Source organism: Bos grunniens, chromosome 2, assembly GCF_055505025.1.
Source record: "Bos grunniens cultivar Pamir isolate PY7600 chromosome 2, Bosgru_T2T1.0, whole genome shotgun sequence".
In the NCBI taxonomy this organism is placed as follows: Eukaryota; Metazoa; Chordata; class Mammalia; order Artiodactyla; family Bovidae; genus Bos; species Bos grunniens.
In genome coordinates, this window is record NC_141166.1 from 132,752,895 (window position 1) to 132,776,914 (window position 24,020).

The 24,020-nt window shown below is 56.3% G+C and overlaps 1 protein-coding gene across 1 annotated transcript in view; it reads right to left on the reverse strand.

The window, feature by feature from the left end:
• Window positions 1-2,134: 2,134 nt before the first annotated feature.
• Window positions 2,135-24,020, reverse strand: part of HS6ST1 (heparan sulfate 6-O-sulfotransferase 1) — a 39,663-nt gene continuing 17,777 nt past the window's right edge. The window contains exon 2 of the mRNA XM_086372121.1: window positions 2,135-5,420. Coding sequence (XP_086228247.1) covers window positions 4,712-5,420 — 709 coding nt within the window. The 3' untranslated portion in view covers window positions 2,135-4,711. The remainder of the gene's footprint in view (window positions 5,421-24,020) is intronic.

The following is a 24,020-nucleotide window of genomic DNA, read 5'->3' on the forward strand; positions in this document are numbered from 1 at the left end:
GGGCCGAGGATCTACCGCTGGGGTGTCTGGTGTGAAGAGGAAACAGCAAGGGATACAGGGGTGGGAGGCTGGGCTGGGGGGCAGCGGGCTGTCGGGGTGGAGGAAGGGGAGAGGGTCGGGGGGTGAGATCGAGAAGGAGCAAGGTCAGAGGGGAGGGTTGAGGGACCAGAGAGGTGGATGGGCTCGCAGGCTGCAGCCAGGGCAGGAAGACCTGGATGTGACCTTCACCTTCAAACAGAAGGTGAAGATACCTCTGTGGGGAGGTGTCTTTAGGACTGATCTGGCCTCTGTCTTTTCACACTCTGGCCCTGCAGGGCTGCATGGAGCTGCTGCAGCGGGAGGAGCCCCTTGGGTTTGCTGAGGGAGGTGTCCGGGTGGGCTGAAGGGGGGCTGCATGGGGCGTCCACTCTGGGCTCCCTCGGGGAGAGTGGGGGCTGGCAGGCTCTGCCCCTGCCCAACACTGTGCTTTGCTCTGAGAGGACACTCCCTCGCAGGCTCAGGTGGCTGAGAGCACATGCTGTATTTGGGTCTTAAGGCACAGCTGTGTCTGCTCCCCTCTCTGCCTCTCCCACGTAGGAGAGGGAGCTCGGGGGACCAGGAGGTGGCCACCTGTGCCCACTGGCACCTCTGTGGTCTCAGCTGTGACCGTCTTGTGCTCCTCACTGAAGGCAGGGGTGGGGAGGAAGCCTGGGCCACCGGTCTTTCTCCTGCACGCATAAGGCAGGAGTATCCAGATACAGAATGTGGGAAGGGGAGGGAGGCGGGCCCCTTGGGCCTTGGGGTCAGGACATAGCCCTTCTAGAGTCTGCATGTGGCTGCGCCTGCGAGGGGAAGTGCAGGGGCTGGTACTCTGGTCCCTGGCCCTACACCCTCCGGCAACAGCCAGCCCAACGGACCCATGTCCACAGAGAAAAAGCCAGGGAGGCCTGTGAGCACATCGGGAGCCAGAGATCAAGCAAGGGCCTTCCTCCCCATCCTGTGGGACTGAGAACTAAAATTCACCAGTGCTGGCAGCCAGAGAGTCATCACTTCTGTGCAGCAGTGATGCCCCAAACCTTTCACTGAATCTGATTGTGAGAAAATGCGCTCTGATCTTGGAAGAGACAACTGGCCTATGTTAAAATGTCAAGGCTGAGAGATGCAGAAGAGGGCCAGGTGGGACTCTGCCCAGCTTAAGGACACAGGAGAGGCAAGACAGCGCCATAAGGATCACACAAACATTCTGGACACAGTGTGGGGATAATCAGAAAATCTGGATGTGGCCTGTATATCAGCTATTATTGTATGTTAAATTTTAGAAATATGATGTCTGTGTGTGTGTGAAAGAATGTCATTTTTAGGAGGTACACACCGAAGAATTCAGAAATATTCTGGGGATATTTTATAATGTTATTTACTATTTTCTAATGTTTTGAAACGTCCCTGTGCATGTGTGTGATGCATGTGCCACAGAAGGCGAGTGGGAGTGCAGGATAATAAAACACGACACAGTGTTAACCCAGGTGAGTCTCGGGCAAGGCTTCATGATGCCCATGAACTACTTTTTCAATCTGTCACTTGCAGTCTTTTAAAATTAGAAGTTGAGGGGAAATAGGTACTGAGAAAATAAACAGATGGTGTGGGCCTTCCTTTAAGCTGGGCTCATCTTTTCAGTGGAGAAGGAAATGGCAACCCATCCCAGTACTCTTGCCTGGAGAATCCCAGGGGCAGAGGAGCCTGGTGGGCTGCTGTCGCAGAACTGGACACGAGTGAAGAGACTTAGAAACAGCAGCATCTTTTCAAGTCCTATAATTAATGAGCTTCTTTTGGCCATGCTGCGAGGCTTGTGGAATCTTAGTTCCCCAACCACAGAACAATTCTGAGCCCTTGGCAGTGAGTGTTGAGTCCTAACCACTGGACCGCCAGGGAATTCCCGAAGTTATTCTTTGCGGTGATGACAGTCACATCTCTAACGTTCACAAAGCAAGGCGTAGTGACACAGTGTGTTAACTCCTCTTACTGGGCCTCTTTGGCCCTGAGGGAAGCCCATCTGCTCCTGTGATTCCTGGCTCACAGACACATTTCAAAAATCAAACTGGGATGGGCACCACGCCACGTGGGCGGCTATGTGACCACAGACCACACACACCAGTGCTCCTTTTCAGGGTTTATTTCATCTGCTAACATTCATCTTGACCTAGACAAAAACAATTAGATGATTATGACTTGCGTTTCCATCAACTCATTTTTTTGTATGAGTCACCAAAAGGTTTCTTCTCAACACTTTTTTTTTTTTTTTAATAAGAAGCTATAAATAAATAAAGCTTTAAACGCTCCTGGGTTCAAGTTAAAGACTTCCAGTTCCCAAAAAAGTTCACAGACTCATTGCTCGGACAGTACTGCTGTCCCTGACTCCTCCTCCGAGAGAGGGCGCTGCAGGCCGGCATGGGGAGGGAGCTGTCCGCTCTCCGCACATTTGCTTCTGTCCCTCGGCCCTGGGAAGAGGCCGGGAGGCCACCTTTCCTGAAGCCCCAGCCCGTGGTGTCGGAGGAGATGCTGCAGGTATGAGAAGCTTTCGCCTCAGAGCGGGTGTTCTGAGCAGGCAGTGCAGGATGGGAGGCCCCAGCAGCTGAGGGTGACGCCAGCTGTGACCCTCACTGGCACCCATCAGGGTGTTGGCCGGAGCCGGGACCACCTCCTCGATGCAGTGGGGAAGCCGAGGAGACCGTGTGACTTGGGACAACGGGCCATAAGCTACAACGTTCCATTATGTACAAACAGATCCTGCACTCAGGCCCTCACACTCAGGAGCCCGCCTTGAGGAGGGTTGATGCAGCCAGGTTACTGGCTGGGTGCCAGGGGCTCAGGCAGAACAGGGCTGAGCTCTCCTCCTAGTGGGAGGCCACTGCACATGCTTGAGTGAGCCCTCAGGGCGCTTGTGAACCTGGAGCATGCCCACCTCACATAAGTATCAGCAGATCCCCACGCTGACTCTCACATCCCTTCAAAAGAGCCAGTCAGTCACCTGGCGCTCACTCCTCAGCATGATGTGTCCACTCTGGGGGTCTGCTGACTGCTCTGCCCTTGAACTGCAGGACGAAGTGGCCAGTGGCATAGGAAGCCCCTGTGCCAGACAAGCGATAACGATTCTGCCTCCTGGGTAGCCACCTCATTTGACAATACCCTAACTTTCCCAGTGCTGTGGAAGGGTCCCCGCTCCCACTCTCTCACTCCACAGTAGGGCAGCTGGGGTGGCTGGGGGAGCCTGAGGCAGAGAACCTCAGGGGGATCTGCCCAGGAGGCTGCTGTGGCCCGTGGCCCTCACCTCCTTGAGTCACGTATGAGTCCTCTGTTGGACAGAAGAGCAGCCTGTCCACCTCAGGTGTGGGGCTCACACTCAGCTCCCCAGATCTCAGGTCTCACATGGATGGGGGTACTTCCAGAGGTGACGCTGGCCTGGCCCCCTCGAATATCAGAGGGATGGGAATGGGGCAAGTGTTTGCAATGGACTGAACATGGCTTCTCCAATCGGCAGGGCTGTGGGGACAGGCCTGACCAGCTGGTGTGGGCAAGGGCGCAGGAAAATGCGGGGAGAGGCTGGGATGGGGGTTTGTGTATCTGGGCATAATGAAGCCACCCAGAGTTTCTTCCAACTCTAGCTGAGAATCTGAAAGAACTGTGTACCCTATCCTGGCTGTGCTGAGACAACATGACCCCAAACTATGGCTCGTGGGCACGGCCATAGTCTGCAGTGTTCTAGCCAACGGAGGCCTGACTGAACTTTATACACAGGGTTCTGGGGGCAATGGGGTGTAACCTCAAATAAATGTCCAAGTGGTGGGCTTGGAGCCAGGGGCAGTCCACTAACAAAGCCCAGAGGGTCAGGAGGGAGACCGGGGTCAGGTGGATCTCTGGATTTCCACCCCCTTCCTGTCTGAGCTGCAGGCTGGGTGGTCTGCTCGGTCACAGGCAGCATCGTCCTCAGCCACGGCCTTCCTACTCCTGGGATGCCCTCTGCCCATGGGAGGGGGGCACTGCAGTGTGGGGCTATCCCCCCACAGCTCCCCTCAGTCTAGGGACTGCAGACAGTGGGGTGGGGGACCCCAGGCGATGTGCTTTGATCTCCTCACCCAAAGCATGAAGCCACACTGTGGGTTTTGACCTTGGGCTAGAGAGGGGAGTGGGCTGCCCAGGGGCTAGACTAGAAACGTCTTGGCTTTACACGAGGTGCGCCCTGACCTTGAAGACGGGTGAGCTGAGAGCTCCGTTCCTGAGGCCACCTCAGAGGGCTGCCTGTGTCCCCCGAAGGCCCTCGGGCAAGGGTTTCCCTGGAGGCTGAGGGGCTGCTGGGTGGCCTGAGGCTGGGGGAGGTGGCCATGTGCCTGGCGGACATGCCACACACCTGACCTGGCAGGGCTGCTCTCCACCACACAGGCCTTTTCTAGTCTTCAAACCTGTGGCTTTTGTCATCATGAGGTGGGGGCCAGGACAGTGGGTCCCCGCTTGCTCCCAGCCCTGCAGGCCAGGTGGGGTGTCCTTCAACACACTTCCCATGCTGATTTCACAGACCCCAGCCTGGCAGGGCGAGAAGAACCCACCCGCCTGGCTTACTCCTCCACCGCTCAAGGCGCGTCTGCCTTCTGGCTAGCGGATGGGGGTCCTCTTCCCCGAGTTCTGGGGGCCGTGTGTGCTGGTCAGTCTGTCCAGCCCCGCTCCCCCCTGCCAGCCGCCACTACCACTTCTCGATGATGTGGCTCATGTAGTCCTCCGTGGGCACGCGGCCGGGTTCCTCGGCGTCCCCCCGCGACGGCGCTTCCTTGGCCCGGTGCAGCAGGCGCTCCTCGCGGCTCCGGAGGCGCTGCTGCCGGCGCTCCAGTTGCCGCTTGTACTGGTAACGCTGCTGGAAGAGGTCCCGAGCATAGTCGTACAGCTGCATGTCCAGGTCGTTGAGCTCCTCGATGCGCCGGATGGTGTCCTCGCCGACCTCCACGCCGCCCGCCCGCGTGCTGTTGTACTGCATGAAGGGCCGGATGAACTTGAGGTTGAACGTCCGCTCGAACAGGTACTGCGTCTTGCGCTGGAACTCGGTCAGGCCGAAGAAGGCCATGCCCCGCAGGTTCTTCTTGGCGCTGTCCAGCAGCAGCTGGGCCCGCTTTCCCTCGGGGATGAAGGACAGGTTGTAGCAGCCCACCAGGCTCAGGTCCGCCAGCATGCGCACTTGGCGGTTGTTGGCCAGGTTGTAGGGGCAGTCCATGAACTCCTGCAGCGTGCAGCCCGACCAATCCGTGCCTTCGTAGCAGGGCGGCAGCTCCTCGGGCGTGGGCGTGCGCCCGTCGCACATGTGCAGCGACGTCTTCCACGTGGCCCCCCGCTGCACGTGCCGCCACTCGCTCAGGTACCGCGACACAGGGTCGCGCAGCAAGGTGATATAGTAGAACTTCCTGCAACGAGACGGGGAGGGGGAGGTGAGGCTGGGTTGCCAGGAAGGGGCTGGAAACACAGGGGCCGTCTGGGGGTGAAAGAGGGGGCAGGCTACAGTCCTAAGTCTGACTGCTCAGCGTCTACTCTATAGACCTCCGGGGAGTGCTGGCCCCCACATCTCAGTTCTCCAATGGCCACGGCCAGATGAGAAACCCAGGTGTGAAATGTGGCATGACCTGCAACGATCATGGACCACCGCCTCTAATGCAGAGTGTGACCACTGCAGCGTCTTGCAGAGCCCAGCCCTGGCGCCCTCTCGAACTCTGGTCCAGGGTCCTCTCTAGGACCTTCTCCTGAGCCCTAGATGTCATGCCTTGCTAGGGACAACCTGACTCTGCTCCCCAGGGGGTGGAGGGTGGTCCCAAAGCCATGTGGATCCAGCATTTTAAAGGAGCTGTTCATGGGGGCAGGCTTGGTGCCACCTGGGGGGCCACTCAGAAGTCATTCACACACCCCCTAGATCAGGGCCCTCCCTTTGGGCCCACTCCATTCGGCTCCTGCAGCAGTCCAGTGGGGGAGGGGCACCAGGAACTCACCCAGCTCAGGACCCACTGGGTGAGCCATAACTTATCATTTGTATCATCTCCCAGCAACTGTTCCAACCCCCATGTCCCTCAAGATGCCATCTGCCCAAACTATAAGGAAGGGGCATCTGTGCCACAGGTCTGTGCCTGGCCAGCTGCTGTCCTGAGCCCCTGCTCCCATCTCTGCCCTCCTTCGCCCATTATATGTATCAGCAGACACATCAGCTGTTTATGTGCTGGCTTACCATCTTTGGAAAGGGGAGTGAGGGCATTGATCAAAGTGAGCAGAGGGCAGGTGCAGCGTGGGGTGGGGAGGGCATAAGACCCCCAGATGACCCACCCCCGCTACCCCCACATCCAGGCAGCTCCCTGCCCAGGATGAGACTGGATGTGTGTTTTCTGGAGGTGCTCATGAATCAGAGACACGAGGAACTGGGCAGGCCGCACGTTCATGGGAGACCAGCCCCTGCTGCCGAGTGCCCAGGCTAAGCTGGCCCTGCCCCAGCCCCACACTGGAGCAAAGTGCGGAGTCTCTGCCCAGAGCGAAGCTCCTCCTGCACTCACATCTGGGGTCCCTCACAAACAGGGGGCACCCTGCCTCTCACCCGCCAGCAGGATCTGCCCATCCAGGCCATCCAAGTGCTAGCCTGTAAGAGTCCAGAGGAGGGGAGAAAGGACACGGGGAGGAGGTGACGAGAGAAACAGCGAGAAGTAGGGTACTCAATTCATCTAGAGTGAAATGGCTCACCCACCGCCTTGCGAATGAATGTGGAGACCAGACCCAGGACCACAGAGATGACCCATGAAGCATGTGGACAGAAAACCAGAATACGTAGAGGGCTGGCTGTCAGAATGGCACTCAGCTTCTCTGTGGACCACCAGATGCTAAGAGTCAATGGAACAACGGCTTCAAAATGCTGGCAGGAAATGACCAAATGGGGTCTAGCCAAGCTATCAACCAAGTGTAAGGGGAGAGGAGAGACATTTTCACACCAATGAAGGCTTGGGAAATGTATTTTCTGTGAAATCCTGCTCTAGGAAGACACTGGAATGTGTACCAAATTTAGTAAATTAGAAAAAAAAAGTGTAGCAGACAGGAGCTGGAACCCAGGGAGACCCTAGATATCCCCTGGGCATTCCACTCGGCCTGTCAGGAGTAGAGGGACGGGGCTCTAGAAAAAGGGGCACAGACAGATCACCTCACACCACAGAGCATTTGTGGAAAAAATCACGTTATGGAAGATACACGGCAGGTCTTTGAAATCATTTGGAAAAAACCAAGACTATGAAGATGGAAGACAAACCAAGTAAAAAGTAGGGCAATTATTACATCCAGGAAAAATGAAAAGTTACACACTAAAGAAAACTAAGTGTACTACTGGACTCAGAAGAAAAACACTGGTTTTTGAGACATCAGGATGTAAACGGTGGTTACTAATTTAATAAAAACTTGAGCTTTAACCCTCCTTGGAGGATGGGTGGGGGTGTGCAGAAGGATAAGGGCGTTAAGAACCTACCTCATCCACCAGAACAGAAAGCGCACTGATAATGTCTAAAGTAATCAATCAAGAAACAGCTCTACAGGACTTCCTGGGTGGTCCAGTGGCGAAGACGCCGCGCTCCCAATGCAGGAGGCCTAGGTTTGATCTCTGGTCAGGGAACTAGATCCCACGTGCCACAACTAAAGATTTTACATGCTGTGACAAAGATCCTGCATGCTGCAACTAAATATCCTGTGAGCTGCAATGAAGATGGAAGATCCTGCAACCAAGAGCAGCTAAACAAATATTAAAAAAAAGAAATAGCAATAAACATTATTTAGAAACATGACAGTGAAAACATGAAGGCCGTTCTCCATCTATTATTTTTGGTTGCGCTTGGTCTTCGTTGCTGTGCTCAAGTTTTGTGTAGTTGCAGTGAGTAGGGGCTCCTCTTGCACGGCAGTGCACAAGCTTCTCATTGCACTGGCTTCTCTTGTGGAGCACAGGCTCTTGGTACACGGGCTAGCAGTTGTGAATGGGCTCCACTACCCTGCAACACATGGAATCTTCCCAGATGGGGAATCAAACCCATGTCCCCTGCATTGGCAGGTGGATTTTTAACCTCTCTACCACCAGGGAAGTCTGACATGAGACTAGTGAAGAGAGCTGCAAGAGGTTCTTTGGGGGAGCTAGAAAGGAAAAGCAGATCTGCTGGTTTTTATCATAAACCTCTTGGAGCTATTTGTCTTTAAGCACTGTGTGAATTCTTATAACTAAAACCATTAAAAGTAAAACAATGAGGAAACTGGCCAAAAAGACATATGGAGAGATGCTCCCCTTCTTTAGGCATTGAGGAAACAGCACCCTCAGCCACAATGGGATACCTGCTGGAATGGCAAATCAGAAGAGGGGCAGTGATAACTTTCAACAACTGCTTCTGGGATGTTTACCGGGGACAGCTGCCATGGAGTGGCTTCACAGGAAGGCTGACGGCACACACAACCCCCCCATGACCCTCGAGTCCTCTCCTAGGCACACATCCTGGGGAAGCCTTGTCCGTGAGCTCTGGGAGACATGGACGAGACCATCGCAGCACACTGCTGGTGACAGCCCCGAATATCCCCCGCAGAGGCATGCATTCACAAACGGGGTGCATTCTTCCAACAGAGCATGGCTCAGTGACAGAAGGAACAAACCACAGCTACTCCCAGCAGCGTGGGTCAATGTGATGAATAAGATGTCACAGGAAAAAAGCAAATTAAGAAAACATAGAAGAGTACTACCGTCTGAGCCACCAGAGAAGCCCTAGGGTTTATCAAGCTTCTAAAAATAAAACCAAAGAAAATACTCTTTAGTGGCACAAGAAAAGGTGATGTTAAAAGATTGTTAAAATATTAACAAGATGAGATGATGTGATACACAGGAAAGTTCAAGCCAGAGGTTAGCTTTGGTCTGTTGGGGGGAGGTGGGCACGGTGGCTCCCATGGCATTGTTCATGTCCTTGTGCTTAAGACAGGCAGCGAGAGGTTTACCTTTATACTTTATTCCTTACGTACATTCAGGCAATTTATGTTTGGGACGTATTTGGGACATATTTCTTTTGTGTGTCCCAAACACTTTATGTTAAGGAAAGCGGTTTTAAAACCAAAGTTCTCCAGGGCAGCCTGCGAAGGCCCTAGAGGGCTTTGTCAGAGTGTGCTGGTTCCCCTCCACTTCTGTGCCAGCCAGCTCCAGGTGTCTGCGGCTCCTCCCTCACCCACTCTGTCACACCTGCTAACGGGACTAGGCAGAGGCTCCATGGGGAGGGGAGGACCCCTGCGGGCACTACCTCTGGGGACCGTGAGGGTGGCCAGCATTCTGGGTCAGCCGGGGCTGCCCTGAGGCTTGTGAACTAACCACACGATCAGCAGCCAGCTGCTCCTGACTCGGGGAGGAACCACAGCTCCTCTGGAGCTGCAGGTCTGGGCTGCTGGCCAGCTTCCCGTCGAAGAGGGCTTTGGGGTGCAAACAGGGCCAGCAAACAGTGCACTCCACTCCCTGGAGCAAAGGGAGGGGGCCGCACGCTCAGCCTGTCTGCCTCCAACACTGAAGTTGCCCATGGGACTCAGTGGGCCGGGGTTGGTCTCCTGTGGGGGGAGGATCCACAGTGGGCATGACTGCAGCTGGGTGGGGAAGTGAGGAAGAGGAGGCAGTGGAAGCCCTGGCACTCAGGCTCCAAGGCACTCCATGAATGCACGGCAAAGGACATGAACCAGCAGCGTCCCCAGGGCCCCAACGGCCACGACCACCATGCCCACCACAAGCCAGGCACAGCCCAAACCCAGACACTTTCCCCCTTCAGGCTCAGAGCGGGCAGGGCTCTCAGAGTGCGCTGGGCTGGGAGGGGCAGAACCAACAAGCATGCGAGGAGGTAATGAATGGCACGGCTCACCAAGGGGAGGTCAGGAGGGCTTCTCAGAGACGGTGGGGACACGGCCTTTCGTGACTTGAGAAGGGGGCAGTACAGGCTTGAGGCGCAGGCAGGGCCAGACAGAGAAGGGTCTTGTTCATTTACAGGAAAACAAGCTCAGATGGGAAATGGCACAGCGTGTGAAATTCACATGGATTTCAAAGACAGAACATGGGACTTCAGAGAAACTTCAGGCTTGAAATAATTCTAGCCTGCATGGGCTGCAAGCAGCCGACAGCCCAAACACGAATCTCCCGTGTCATGCTTCCTTGCGTTTAATTGCGCTTCGTTTAATGCTTTCTGCAACCTTGGCTGTTCGGACATTTTTGTGTGCCCTGGTTCAGTGCATCCCACAGTCACAGACGTCCTAGCGGACAAGCAGTGCGTTTTGTTCTTGGGTGCAAACACCGCTAACAAGGAAGGGCTAGCTCTACAGTTTTAAGAGTCTGAGTTCTGGGACTGCCCTGGCGGTCTGCTGGTTAAGACTCTGTGCTTCCACTGCAGAGGGCATGGGTTCAATTCCTGGTGGGGGGACTAAGACAGCTCTTGCTGCTCGGTTCAACAACAACAAAGCCTGAGTGATGGCCTCTGGGAAAATTCTGCAAGATGCAGCTTTGTGATCCTTCCTTGGAAGGTGACAGCTTCGAAGTGGCTGAATGGCAGGGGCTGGGGAGCCGACCCTGCTGCAGGGCTGGGATCATGGAGAGGACCCTTCTCACTCTGTCCTCATAGCCTGCTTCCTCCTGCACCTGCAGTGGACATCAGGCAAGCTGAAGCCCACGTCCCATTTGGGAGGCCGGCTTTGTATCCCTCGCACTTTATCAATGATGAGGAAACCAGAGCCGGCACCTGTGCTCTGAAGCAGAAATGGCCCCTCCCCTTCCACAGGTCATACCTACAGCGAAGGGGCTTTATTTTCTCTCTTCTGCCCAAGTGTGGGTTTGACCCAAACCCCACTCCTGACCCTCCTTCTGGGAGCCCAGAGCCGAGGTGGGTACAGAATTAGAAGGTAATCTGCCCTAAAGAGAAAGGTTGAGTAATGGTGAGGTTGTTGCACGTTGGTGTCATGTTGGCATCATGGGAGATATAGATGCATAAGTTGAGGGCAGAGCCACATGGCAGACAGTCCCGCAGCCAAGGGCACAAGGCTGCTGGCATGGAGCAGGGCCTGTGCCCACCTGTATGGTGATGACTCGTGATCCCCATCCAGGATGGGAAGGCACTACAAAGAGGCTCTCAGGATGGTGAGATTATGGATCTTCTCTAACATTTCATAATGAAAAACTTTAAACTTAAAGAAAAGTGAACACTCATATGCCCAAATAGGTGATTTAAAATTTTTCTTTTTTATACTTTGGCATTGCCTGCAGTGAGCACACATTATTTAAGTAACTGAAACAAGTAATAAAGGTTATAAAACATCCCTGTTGCTTGGGGTGCAAAGAGGCCATCAGAAAGGGCCAGATTGCAAGTCTGTGCTCCTGTGTGCTCTGTGACAGGATGCCAGCCGCCCTCTCCCCTCCTGGGTGGCAGGCTCTGCGGGCAGGCGTCTGTGAACAAGGTCTAACTCACAGAAACCAACTCGGACCCTGAAACAAAGGTGGATTTTTCTACCTGCACTAACAAAGCTGTAGCTCCCTAATTGCAGGTGAGGACACTGTTATTTAGGATTAGAATGATAACACTCCCTCTTTTTTTTTTTTTTTAAATACTGTGTATTACTTCCAGATACACAGTCAGTGAAAATAAAAAAATTAATGTATAGGGGGACTGGCTTCACTGCCACTTTCTCCCCCCAGGATGGGCTTTGGGGTTCCAGAGCAGCAAGGGAAACTCTGTGAGGGGCACCCCAGCTGTGTATTGTGGTCTCTCAGGGCCCAGAAGTCTCTTCATGAGGACAAAGGCCACACCATGAAGCCAGGATCCAGACGGTTAGTTGTTTTTAAACCACACTCTGAGAAGTCTCTGGAACTTCAGAAGGAGGACCCAGGGGAGAATTTGCCATGGGGCCTGCTCGGGGGAGCCAGCTCTCTCACCAAGCCCTGGGTCCCTCTCCCAGCAAGAAAATGACAACCTTCAGGGGATCATGGCATGAACCACCTTAGTTAATTAGCTCACCCAGTTGAGCTCCGGCTGGCAGTCAGTGCTGCGTGGCCTGGCAGCACCCCACCCGCCACGGTCCCCTGGCTTTGGAAAATGCCGCATGTGGGTCCGGCCGGCTCCAAGGAGTGCATTCATGCCATAAAACAATGCAGCGCAGAACTCAGACGAGGGGTTTGGTGCCTTAAAAAAAGCCCAGGCCTGACCTAGCTCTGATTCCCATGGTCAGGTGGAAGCAGCTGAGGTGCGGGGCTGGCTGCCCCTCCCCTTCCTGTCATGGGAAGGGGCCACGGGCAGAGCTCCCTGGGGGCATGTGACCTCCCTCTCCTCACCACGGCTGAGTGGGCTGCGCGGGCCCAAGCAAGTGGAGTCTGGTGGGAGAAGAGGTGGGCCCCACTCTGATCAGAGCGGCAAGGATGGGGCACTGGACCATTCCCAAGAGCACAAGAGTGAAACCAGCTGACGGGTGAATGGCCAGCCTCCACTGGCGCCGACCAGCACTCGCCTCCGTGCACCAGAGTATGCCCCTGCCCCGTGCCACCTGCAGACCATCAAGTGCTGGGCTGGCAGCACAGGTGGGGAGCCCCATCCATATGCAGGAAAGGATGGCCCAAGGCCGTCCTTCCTGGCCCACGTGTCTGCACAGCAGCTGTGAACTCACAGCTGTTATTTTAGTCAGTTCACTGACTCTGCTTCCCAAAATACCTGGGGTGGGAGAGTGGCCCCACAGCATCAGTGGCTGGGTGCTGTGTGCAGGCAGGCGGGCCAGTTCCCACCCTCCTCCCAGAGCCCCTGTGCCCTGGATGCCCAGGGCAGACAGAACCTAAAGCTGACACCATCTATGGCAGAACCAGAATGGAAGCTCTGAGACAGGCCTGGCCCTTCACTGGTCATCCTAGCTGGACAGGCGGGGAGGTAGATGATGGCCCAAGGCCACCTGGGCATGGGAGCCCAGTCTTCCTTCTCCAGCAGCAGGCACACCTGGAGGCACGTGGCCTCCTGCAGGCTGGTGCCCAGCCGGTCTCACAACTCTGCTCCCTGCCCCACCTACCTCCAGTAAAGTGGGGAGGCCCTCCTCGGCTCACCCAGTGAGCTGAATTCTTACAGACAATGGGGAAAGTCCAGCTATAGGGAGTGGTGCTCACGTGGACCCCCAGGTGACTCCACAGGCTTTGGAAACAGCATGGAAATCCCTGAGGAGGAAGACGCTCAGGAAGTGCCTTGTAGCCGGGGGTGGCTGTGTGACTCAGCCTGGCCATCAGGATGTCCTTAGAGACACCTCCCCATTGTTTTGCTTCTGCTGGCTGGAATGTGGATGTGACTGCAGAGTGCCAGCAGCTACCTTGGGCCACGAGGCAGAATATTGCTTTCTGGGGATGGTAGGGCAAGAGAAAAGGCCTGGGTTCCTGGTGTTTCCTGTGGCTGCACCACCTACCTGGCCTGCCTATGCTGGGCTCCTTTTCAAAGACAGAAAAAAAAACTGCCACCCTATCTTGGTCTCTGAACCTTATCCATCTACTCTAGGGCCAATGCGTGAGGACCCAGGCGTGATAAGAGGTGAGGCCAGCCAGGCCTGAGTGTTAGAAGCCCAGTAATAACTTGCATCACTTAAGTGAACCTTCAAGGCTTTACCCTGGTTGTTCTGGACACTCCCAGGTACTCTTTGGGAAGGAAATATCCCCATTTTGCAGATGCGGAAACTGAGGTCCAGGAAGGTTAAATAGAAGACCCAGCCACAGAATTGGCTGGTGGCAGTGCTCAAGCCCCTGGGCCCTCTCACCGCCTGGTGAGAACTGTTTACCTGCTGAGCTACACCCTCCTAGAAGGCACACAATCATATAACCTGGCACGGTTGGTCCTGGCCACCTGCTGACCACTTGCCAAACAACAGTCAGCAGTGGTGGCATTTTAAACTAAACCATGGACACAACTTATGATTCATTTTCTTTAAAGAAGAGTAAGCTAATGAAGAGTCAGAATGGTCTGCATAAAGGAAAAACGCATCCAGGACGAACTAGCCGTGCTGAGCAGAACCCCTTTCCCCGGCAGTGGGGGCCATCCTCCTGACAGCTGTCCTGGATGGGGAAGAGCCAAGACCCCGGATTTGGGCGCCTCGCCACAGGATGCCGGGGAGGGTTTTCTCTGGTCACAGCCTGCTCCAGCCCTGCCTCCTGCTGGCTAATGACCCCGATGCAGGTGCAGAGCCTGGGCAGGGGCAGGGCTTGACTCTCACGAGGGCCCCGTGCCCCTGCCAAGGCAAGAGCAGTAGGGCTGAGAGCCAGGCTGCCTGAGCCCTCACCTCAGTGCTTCTGCGGCTCTGCCCCTATGGCCTCGCTCCCCACTCCATAGCTCTAGATACAGGCCTCTCTGAGCATCTGGCTTCCAGAGCCTCTGGGATTCTGCGTCTCAGGGGATGGAATGACTTGTGGGGGAGTGCCAGTATGGCCCTGGAATGCAGTACGCCCCCTACCGGCCAGGGCTGGTATGTTCAAGCTGTTGGGAGGGGGCTGACAGACTGTGGGGCTGCCTGAAAGGGGAACAGGGGAGGGGGCTGTTGGCCTCCAGGCTGCGGGACCTGGGATGGGGCCGTCTCACAAGTCCACAAGAGCAGAAGGCCCTCCCCAGGCACCTGTGCCTCAAGCCTCCACCTGGAGGCTCATACATTGTCTTCGTACCCCTGTGGGCACCCTGGCCGTCAGTGACGCCCAGTGCTGGCTCAGGTGGGCGGTGCTGGGAGCTAAGAGACCCAACCCGCTCCCTGAGCCAGGACAAAGGCCCCGGCAGCGCCCAAACAGCTGTCCCGGCAAGGAGGCTGTGTCTGTAAGAGACAGGAGGGTGAGCAATGGGGGGCTCTGTGTCCTGGCGCTGCGATCCGAAGCATCAGACTCGCCAGCCCCCCACCTCCACCCATGTGGCCTGGGGAGGGTCACCGGCCCCTCTGAGCCCGTGACTGTTTCCAGCACCTCCCAGGTCCCTTCAAAGATCTGGCGAAAGGTTACATGTAACGGACCTCGTAGCCCAGGCAGGTATGGGTGTGTGAGCTCTGAGACTGCATCCGTGTCTGGGATCGGCACCCTCTGCAGGAGCCCCCGGCCCCCTCGGGTAGGACTGCTCTTCTCCTGTCACAGAAGCACCTGCAGGACCAAGGCAGCCCCGCACTCAGGCAGCATCGGAAGGGCTGGACCTGTGCCCGTGAGACGCGCGGACGAACACACACCAAGTGGTCAGGTGCCTGATGCCAGGGCAGGGTCAGGTGGGCTGCCAGCGTGTGACACCTGACCTGAGATCTGAAGGACAGGCAGGAGCAGGCCTGCCGGAGGGTGAGGGGTGGGAGGCAGCATTCCTCACGAGCCTCCAGAACACAGTGGGTAGAGAGGAGGGGTCCAGCCAGGTCAGGGTGGGCACACGAAGAGAACAGAGCGGCTCATCAAGGGCACGGGCGGGGGGGTGGGGAGCGGAAAGGAGGCTGCGGTTTCAACAAGGCAAGGACATTGTTATCATGGAGAAAATAGGAAATTTTCGTCCTTATTTCAAAATTCCAAGTTGCTGAAAAACACGTATGAAGAAAAACAAGTCTTCCTAGTTGAGGCGGAGGAAATATCTCAACAGTCCCTTCCTTCTCCCCTGACAACATCCAGAGTTTCACAGGCATGTGAACATCTTCCCTCAGTTTATAAACAAGGTTAGCACAGTTTCAGGAAAGCAGAGCAGGCTATCTTAGCCCCCAGCTCTGTGGCACAGAGAATCCAATGAATTGCTGAGCACGCGGGGATGGCAAGGTGTTCCTGAAGGCTGGGAACATTCCCGAGTGCATTCCTGGGGCTGCAGCCCTGCTTTCCCCCAGAGGCAAGTGACCACGAAAAGGGATCCCCATGGAAGCCTGGCCCTCTTTTCCCAAGCCCCCTGACCTTCATGATCCCACTGGACCCTCACAAGGCCCCCTCAGGACACTAATGGGGCAGGGGTGTGTGTGACTTAACCCCCAGGCCAACACACACTGGGGGCGGTGGGGGGCATAGCCCTGGGCACACGCAGTGGGGAGGAGAGGCCCACAGCGAGAGCTGGGTGCTACGAGCGGCAGGCCTCCAGTCAGGGCCCCGGCTCAGTCTTCCCTCCTGCTTCCAGCCTGTGGTGCCAGTCGCTGTCGAGTCTTGGTCAGGGCGATCATCCTTCAAGAACCTCTCAGGCAACACGTCCAGCGCTGGGGGCTTGGGTGCTCTGCCCGTGAAGGTGCAGGTGAGGCCACCTGCAGATGCAAGCAGGAACAGACCCTGCTGTGCTGGTCAGGGCTGCACAGACCCGCAGCAGGCCTCCCGCTGTGGACGCACGTCCTGCCATCCCTGACACTGACGGACCCAGCATCGACGCCCAGCCCTGACCACCCCCCTCCAGGCAGCTGAATGGAAAGGCTGTGGCTGACCTGCCTGAGGTCTCAAGAGGATCCACCGGTCCTGTCCTCCCAGCTGTGGCCAAGCCTGGGGTTACATGCCACCTACCCAAGCACAGGTCTCTCCAGGGATGTCCTTTCCACCAAGCAAAGGACTGACTGACTGACGGCTTTCTGGGAGTTTGTCCGCTGTCCCCAAAGCCCCCATGGTGAGGGTCAGTCCCAGCCCTGGACTGCTGACCGATCATCAGAAGCGGTGCTCCATCCGGGGCCGTCCAAAGGCATTAGGGAGCCTCCCCTGCCCTCCAACTCCACCAGGCTCCCACCCGCGGCTCCTGAGCAGGGCTCTGGCCAGGGAGGTGCTGCTCAGGTGACCAGCCTGGCACTGGCAGAGCCCCATGGGGCTGCTGTTCACGCATGCCTGCCCCCTGGCACTTTCTGGCTTCTGACACTGGCGGGGAGGTTCCACTCTCACCTGAACATCACATGTGCCCACCTCGGGGTAAAGTGAAGGTGCCCAGCCTGCTCCTTCCCTGGGAGGGGCTGTGTGCTCAGTGATGGGGCCTGAGACCTGCCTGCAGAGCCTTCGTCTCCTGTCATCAGCTTGAGTCTCGGCCAAGAGCTCTCGGGGTCACTTTCTGCGCCTCCCCGTCTCTGCTGGTCCTCCCATGTCCTCTTAAGCTCTACCTGCAGACCCACTGTGGCCTGAAGAGGGCGGCGTGAAGGATGGAGAGTGTGGCCTGGGGGCAGTGTCGGGCCCTGCCAGGGCATGCAGCACACATGCCCGGCTCTACCTGCTCCCATCGTCTGCCAACCATGCCAGCCTCTGTGTCTCTGTGCCAGGAACAAACCCCACAGCAGCCAAGAGCAGCACAGAAGGCGCACGCAGTAGGGCCCAGCTCAGCGGACACCGGCCCTGCCAGGTCACACAGTTCAGGGCCTAAAGAGAGCTCAGGGAGCTTGAAACCTACATCTGATGACCCCATGCCAAGTGGGACAGCCCTCCTGGGGACCCTGCAATGACGCAGGGGCACACTTAGCATATGCATGATGAGCAAAGGCGCCGCATCAGAGTCCGGGTTACAACCTGACGCCAGCTCTGGGCCACACACACACTGGGCACGGAGGAAAGGCAGGGCAGAAACACAACACACGCCAAGGGTGCAGGGGGCTCGGCCCCAGGCTGGAGCTCCAGCCAACTTTTTCTTCTGCTTCCGATTTTTTTGTTATTTTCCCCGTTTTATATAACCAAGCATGTATTACAGAGAAAACAGACAAAAAGATTAAAGGCCCTTTGTGCGCCTGATCTAACCTGATTCTCTCACTAGAGGTGTGAAGTCAGAGGCCTAGGAAGCTCTGGGCCTCCCCGGCAGCCATGCAAAAATCTCCAAAGCCGTGAGACCAGCAGTGACTGCTTATCTGGCAGCCAGCAGGGCCAGCACTCGTCGGGGGACCACTAGGGGCTGCTCGATACTCCCTCCAGGCTCAGCCTTCTGACCCCACAGCTGGCGGCTGGCTCCAGGCTCCACGACACCCCTCTTCCCGGATGAATGCCCCTGGTCCCTCCCTTGTGGCTGCACGAGGGCTTTGAGCAGAGAGGAGGGGCTGGCCCGCGCCCCCTGCTCTGTGCACACACGTTCTCCCACAGGAGCACAGGGCACAGGGTGGGGCAGGGAGGACGGTCTGACGGGCTCTTTGAATAGGAACTGCTCTTCCCTGATACAGAAAGTCAGAGCCTAAACGGCACATGCTCCAGACAGAAGCCACGTGACGCCCACACTGACTCAGAGTCCTGCTTTCCCCTGCGGTGTGGTCTGCATGTTCTCAGGGAGGCGACCACCCGGGAGCTGGGAGGGTGGCCACCTCAGCAATGAACCTTGGTCCCTGGTCCTTTACAGAACAGGGACCCCCAGGCCACCTCAGAAGCCCCTGCAAGGGCTTCTGTGGCTGGGGCCCACCTGGCACTCACTTGCTTTATTCCCACGACCTCCGGGGTGGGCACCACTGTCAGACAGGCAACCTGAGGCTCAGGAGGTCCTCAGCCAAAGTCACTCAGTCACGAGAGCGATAACTGGTGTGTCTGCCACTGACCCTGGATGCAGGATCTCCAGGAGCAGCTGGGGCAGGATGCACCAGGAAAAGGGGTCCCTGCTTGCCGGGAGCTCAGCCACTTAACTGCTCTGTGGCCCTGACAGGCAACCCAAGGAACATCTCTGTATCCATTTCCTTACCACGCAACACAGACCCCACGCCATACCAGGGACCCCCACCTGGCCAGAAGGCAGGAGAGGAGGGCCACGGGAGAGGAAATAGCCAGAACGAACTCACCTGCTCTTGCCGCCCGTGGATAGGGGTGCCAGGAGAACGTGCGAGAGAGAGAGAGAGAAGCCGTCAGTCAGAAATAGAAAACTCACAAGTAGCCCCATAAGCTTAAAAAAAAAATCAAAGCAGCAGTTAAAAATCTTCCTACAGGTTTTCGAGTACTGAGGAATGTCTGCAGCCTAGGTTCACACAGTTCTGCCAAAATGCAGCAAAACAAAACCAAGCACAGACACACACACGGTACAATGTACACACACGCACATACGTGTAGACGCACGTACATGTAGATACACGTATATAGATATACACATGCAGGTACATGCATACACAGATACACAAGTACATGTAGACACACGCACACACAAGTACATGCATACACAGACACACAAGTACACGTAGACACACGTACACACACACGCAAGTACATGCATACACAGACACACAAGTACATGTAGACACACATACATGTATTCACACGTACATGTATATACACACAAGTACATGCATACACAGACACAAGTACACGTAGACACACGTACACACACACACACACACAAGTACATGCATACACAGACACACAAGTACACGTAGACACATGTACATACACACACAAGTACATGCATACAGACACACAAGTACACGTAGACACACGTACACGTAGACACACGTACATATACACACACGCAAGTACATGCATACACAGACACACAAGCACACGGAGACACACGTACATGTAGACACACGTACATATACACACACGCAAGTACACGCATACACAGACACACAAGTATATGTAGACACACGTACATGTAGACATATGTACATATATACACACACACAAGTACATGCATACACAGACACACAAGCACACATAGACACACAGACAAAGCACACGCATACACAGACACACACACAAGAGAACAAGGGATAGTACACACATCCACACATGTGCCAAAATGACAGACATTAACAGCAGCGTCTTTCTAGGGGAAAGGTCTAAAGTTTTACTACTATTTTAGTAGTACTTTGTAGGTTTGACATTTCTCAAAATAAAAAGTGAAGGGACAATTCCTACAGAAAAAATTTCTACCAAATTTTAAAAGCAGATTACCCAACTTTATGCAAACTCTTACAGATAATAGCAAGGAAATGCACACTTCCACCTGCAACTCCTTCTATGAGGCTAACATAACCCCAATACCAAAATCAAACATACACAGAAGAAAGGAAAATTGAAACTCTTTTCATTATCAATATAGATGTAAAAAAACTGTAAACAAAAATCTTCTCAAATCGAATCTAGCAGAGCATATAAAATATATGACACTATGACTAAATCAGGTAATCCCACATATGTAAGGATGATTTAACATGAGAAAATCCACATATGGATTTTCACACCAACAGATTACAGACATCAACAGATATGTAAGAAGTTATGTAAAATTATATTGCTGCTGTTGCTGCTGCTAAGTTGCTTCAGTCGTATTCGACTCTGTGCGACCCCATAGATGGCAGCCCACCAGGCTCCCCTGTCCCTGGGATTCTCCAGGCAAGAACACTGGAGTGGGTTGCCATTTCCTTTTGCAATGCATGAAAGTGAAAACTGAAAGTGAAGTCGCTCAGTCGTGTCCGACTCTTCGCAACCCCATGGACTGCAGCCTACCAGGCTCCTCCGCCCATGGGATTTTCCAGGCAAGAGTACTGGAGGTTAAATAATTATTCATGATTAGAAGAGAATTCCTATAACCTGAAAAAGTATCCAAAAGAACTTAGAATAAACATGGTCCCAGTGGGGAAAAGTCCGATGCATTTTCTCTGCGACAAAAAATGGGGCAAAGAGGCCCCTCCTCTCCCAGCTGCATCTCTCCAGTTTAACAATGAAATGACAGGAAGGAGTCTGTCTCCCGTGTCTCTGCTGAGCACCTGTGTGCAGGCTTCACCCTCAGAACCCGGCTCGGGGAGGGGGCTGCTTTGCACGTCCAATGCTCTCTGCTAGGACCTGGAGTGACCCACAGGTAAGGTCTGGCTTGCTCTTGGAGGGCTGAGGGTTCTGGAGACTTGGGGCAGCTATGCACCGGGAGCAGCTCTTTATGCTCCCTGTGCCGAGCCTCCTGGGGCCTGGACCTTGGGCAGGGAGGGCCCCTGGCCCCATGTGAGCTCAGTAAATGCGTCAGCTGCCTGAGTGCCTGCTTCTGAGTAAGCTCAGTGGGCTGGCTTCCGGCCCCGAGGAAGAGCCCCTGGCTGTATGACCTGGGGTCTCCAGAGGCTGCTGTGTCATCTGGAGCAAGTGGCCCAAGAGTGCCCCCATGGTGGCAGGAAGTGGGGCCAGGCCTCTCCAAGCTCATTTCCTGCTTCCTGGCGCCGGCCCTCACTGCCTCAATCAGCTGGCCCCTTCTCCGTTTGTGGGAGGGCTGGGTTTACTCAGTAAACACAGGAGGCATATGGACCGACTGGAGGGGACAGCCCCTGTGAGGATGAGTCCCAGCTGCTCTGCCCTGAGCTCAGAAGGCTCTGTCCCCAGGGCCGGCTCGCGCTCCATCTAGTTTGGCTGAGGGGCCAACAGGCACCCTCCTGCTCAAGCGGAGCTGTGCCTCCTAGGAGACGGTTCTCAGCGCTCCCTTCCCTCCATCTAACTCCATCAGGGCCCAGGGTCACCTGGATCACACTCTCCTAGACCCACCCAGGCGAACCCCCGCTAAGCTCCTTGATCCCAGGGTGGCCGCAGGGAGAGGTTCTGGCCTGGGAGAAGGCCCCTGCATGCCCAGCAGAGGAGCCCTGTCTCTCTGGGGTGGAGGGAATCAGCTAAGGGAGGCTGCCCTGGGCAGCACTGGAGGGAAAGGGCTGCACAGGAGGCAGGTGGGCCGGCCGAGCAGGCCCCAGGTCCTCCACCAGCACAAGGACGAGCTCAGGTGAAAGGGGTGAGCCCTGAGAGGGGCTGTCCTCAGTCACCCACGTCTGTCCTGCCCTAGAGGCCGAGCCTGGCTGCATTCTGGCTCCCCTACGACCACACACTCAGGCCCAGCAACTGAGGCGGGGACACCCACACCACGTGCTGATGAGGAAGCGCTGGGCCCAGGTCCACACGAGCCTGGACACAGAACCACCCAGGGTTGGAGCCTTGTACTAAATTAGGGCAAAGAGTGTTCGGTGTCCAGAAGCTCAGGGGCCTGCTTCCCAGGAGAAGCCAGGCCAAACCGCCCATCAGCAGGGCTTTCCAGGTCTGGCGATGGGGCAGGACAGGGCGGATGCCAGCATCTGATCTAGAACTCTATCTCTGGTGGGGGCACTGCCAGTCTACCCAGAAACCCCTTGGTATTACGCCTATGTGAATGGGCAGTAGCAGCACAGGGGTCCCTCTGGGCTGTGGGCACTGGGCACAGGCCCAGGCTGTCCTGCAGCACAGGGAGCAGCGTCTGAGTAAGTGAGCAGGGCCCCGGGTTCAGGGATCTCCAAGGGCTGTGGGCCAGGCCATAGGGTGTGACTCACTGGGCATGAGGGTGGGGTGGGGGGCAGCGGTGGGCAGGGTACAGTCAGTCGACAGGCTCCACCTGCAAAGGATGGCTTGACTCATGCGGGACGATGCGGAGACACAGATCCCAAAAAAGAGTGTGCGAGGGAGGCAGCCTGGCAGCGGGGCTGTGGTCAGGGCTCTGCCTGTCCCACCAACGCCTCTGGTCACCAGTGCTCCGCTCCACTGCAGCAGTGGACATGTCCCAGCACTGACAGTCCACCCACCATCGCACTGTGGCAGCAGGCAGGACCTGGGGGCCCCCTCCCGGCTCAGAGGCAGGGCACGGCTAGCACGAGGGACGTGAGGAGGGAGAGGTCACAGCCCAGCCCTAGAGATCAGGGCACTGGGGGGCCCCGACTGGGGGGCACCCACCCCTTCAGGGCCTCTCTAGACAAATCCAAAGGGCTGCAGCACAGGTTATCCCCCCGCCGGAGGGCAAGCCACCTTATCTGCTTCCCCCAGACACGCATGGTCACGCCAGCGTTCCCCTCTGGTCATGTCTGTCTCCCCCAGGTTCAGGGCGGGCAAAGCCCATGGCCAAGGCCTGTCTGTTGGGCTCCATGTGGGCCTGGCCCGCTGGGCGCTTGAGGCGGGGCTATGCAGAGCCACCCCCATTGCTGTCGATTGCTGGGCCCATCCCAGCCCAGGTCTTCCCAGCGCTTCCAAAGGACTCGGGCCCTGCGAGTCCTCTGGAGACACAGGTCCTTTTTAGGACCGAGGTCCCTGTGCCATGGGAGCCCACTCAGCCCATCACCACCCTCAGAGCTGGGCTGACAGATCGAGGGCAGGTCCCACACGCCTGCCACAACGAGCGTGGCTGATGGCTGCCTTCTTCCTGCCAGGGCCCTGGGGAGGGGGCTCCCTCAGGGATCTGAGTGCAGGCTTTTCACCCACTGTGACACTACCTGCCTCTCTTTCCTAACTCTGACCCCACTCCTGCCACAAATGGTCCCTGGAGACTACCCTAGATGACTCTGGGGACATCCAGGCCCAAGTCTGGGGTCCTCTGTGTGGCTGCAGGTTCCTAGCTGTGCATGTGCAGCCTGAAGTTTTCTGTCTCATAGGCCCTGGCTGAACTGCTTCCCTGCTTAGTAACCCTCCATACTGCATCCTTCTGCCCCAGTAGGCAAGCCCTCTTTGTGCAGCAGGGACCCGCGTGAGCCAGGCACCCAGCCCCAGCTGCACGTGCATCTCCATGCCAAGAAGCGCTGCTCCCCAGTCTTGTTCGAGGGACCCTCCTTCTCCCCTCCTTTCCCCTCAGACCGTCTCTGCCCTTGCCTACCTCTCAGCCATTGTGTGGTTTTTTCCTTCTCCTGGCCTGTCTCCCACTAGCCTGGCCCATCTGCCCTAGTCCCCAGGGCCAGCATGGGGCCTGGGCAGAGCAAGGACTCAGAGAATGACTCAGGCTCTGAGGCTGGAAATGAAAGTGATCAGGGAGCCTGACGCTCACTCCCTGAGGCCCCGAACAAGAGCAGTGAGTGGTGGTGGGCTCGGCCACCATCGTTCACCCATCAGGTAGCTTCTGTGTACAGAGCAGGCGGTCGGGAGCAAGCTCCCGGACTTGCCAGAAACCACGCTCTCCGACTCCTAGAGAGGAAGGACCCGGAGGCTGAAGAGTGTCAGCAGCAGGAAAACCATGGGCCCCCAGGCCCTGGGGGTGGACTCCCTGCTGGCCAAGAGCACGTCAGGCTGTGTGTAGCCTGTGTGGAGAAGCAGGGTGGGTCTGGGGGTGGACGGCACCCCTGGGACCCAAACGAGGGCGCTGCAAGATGGAGTCTGAGTG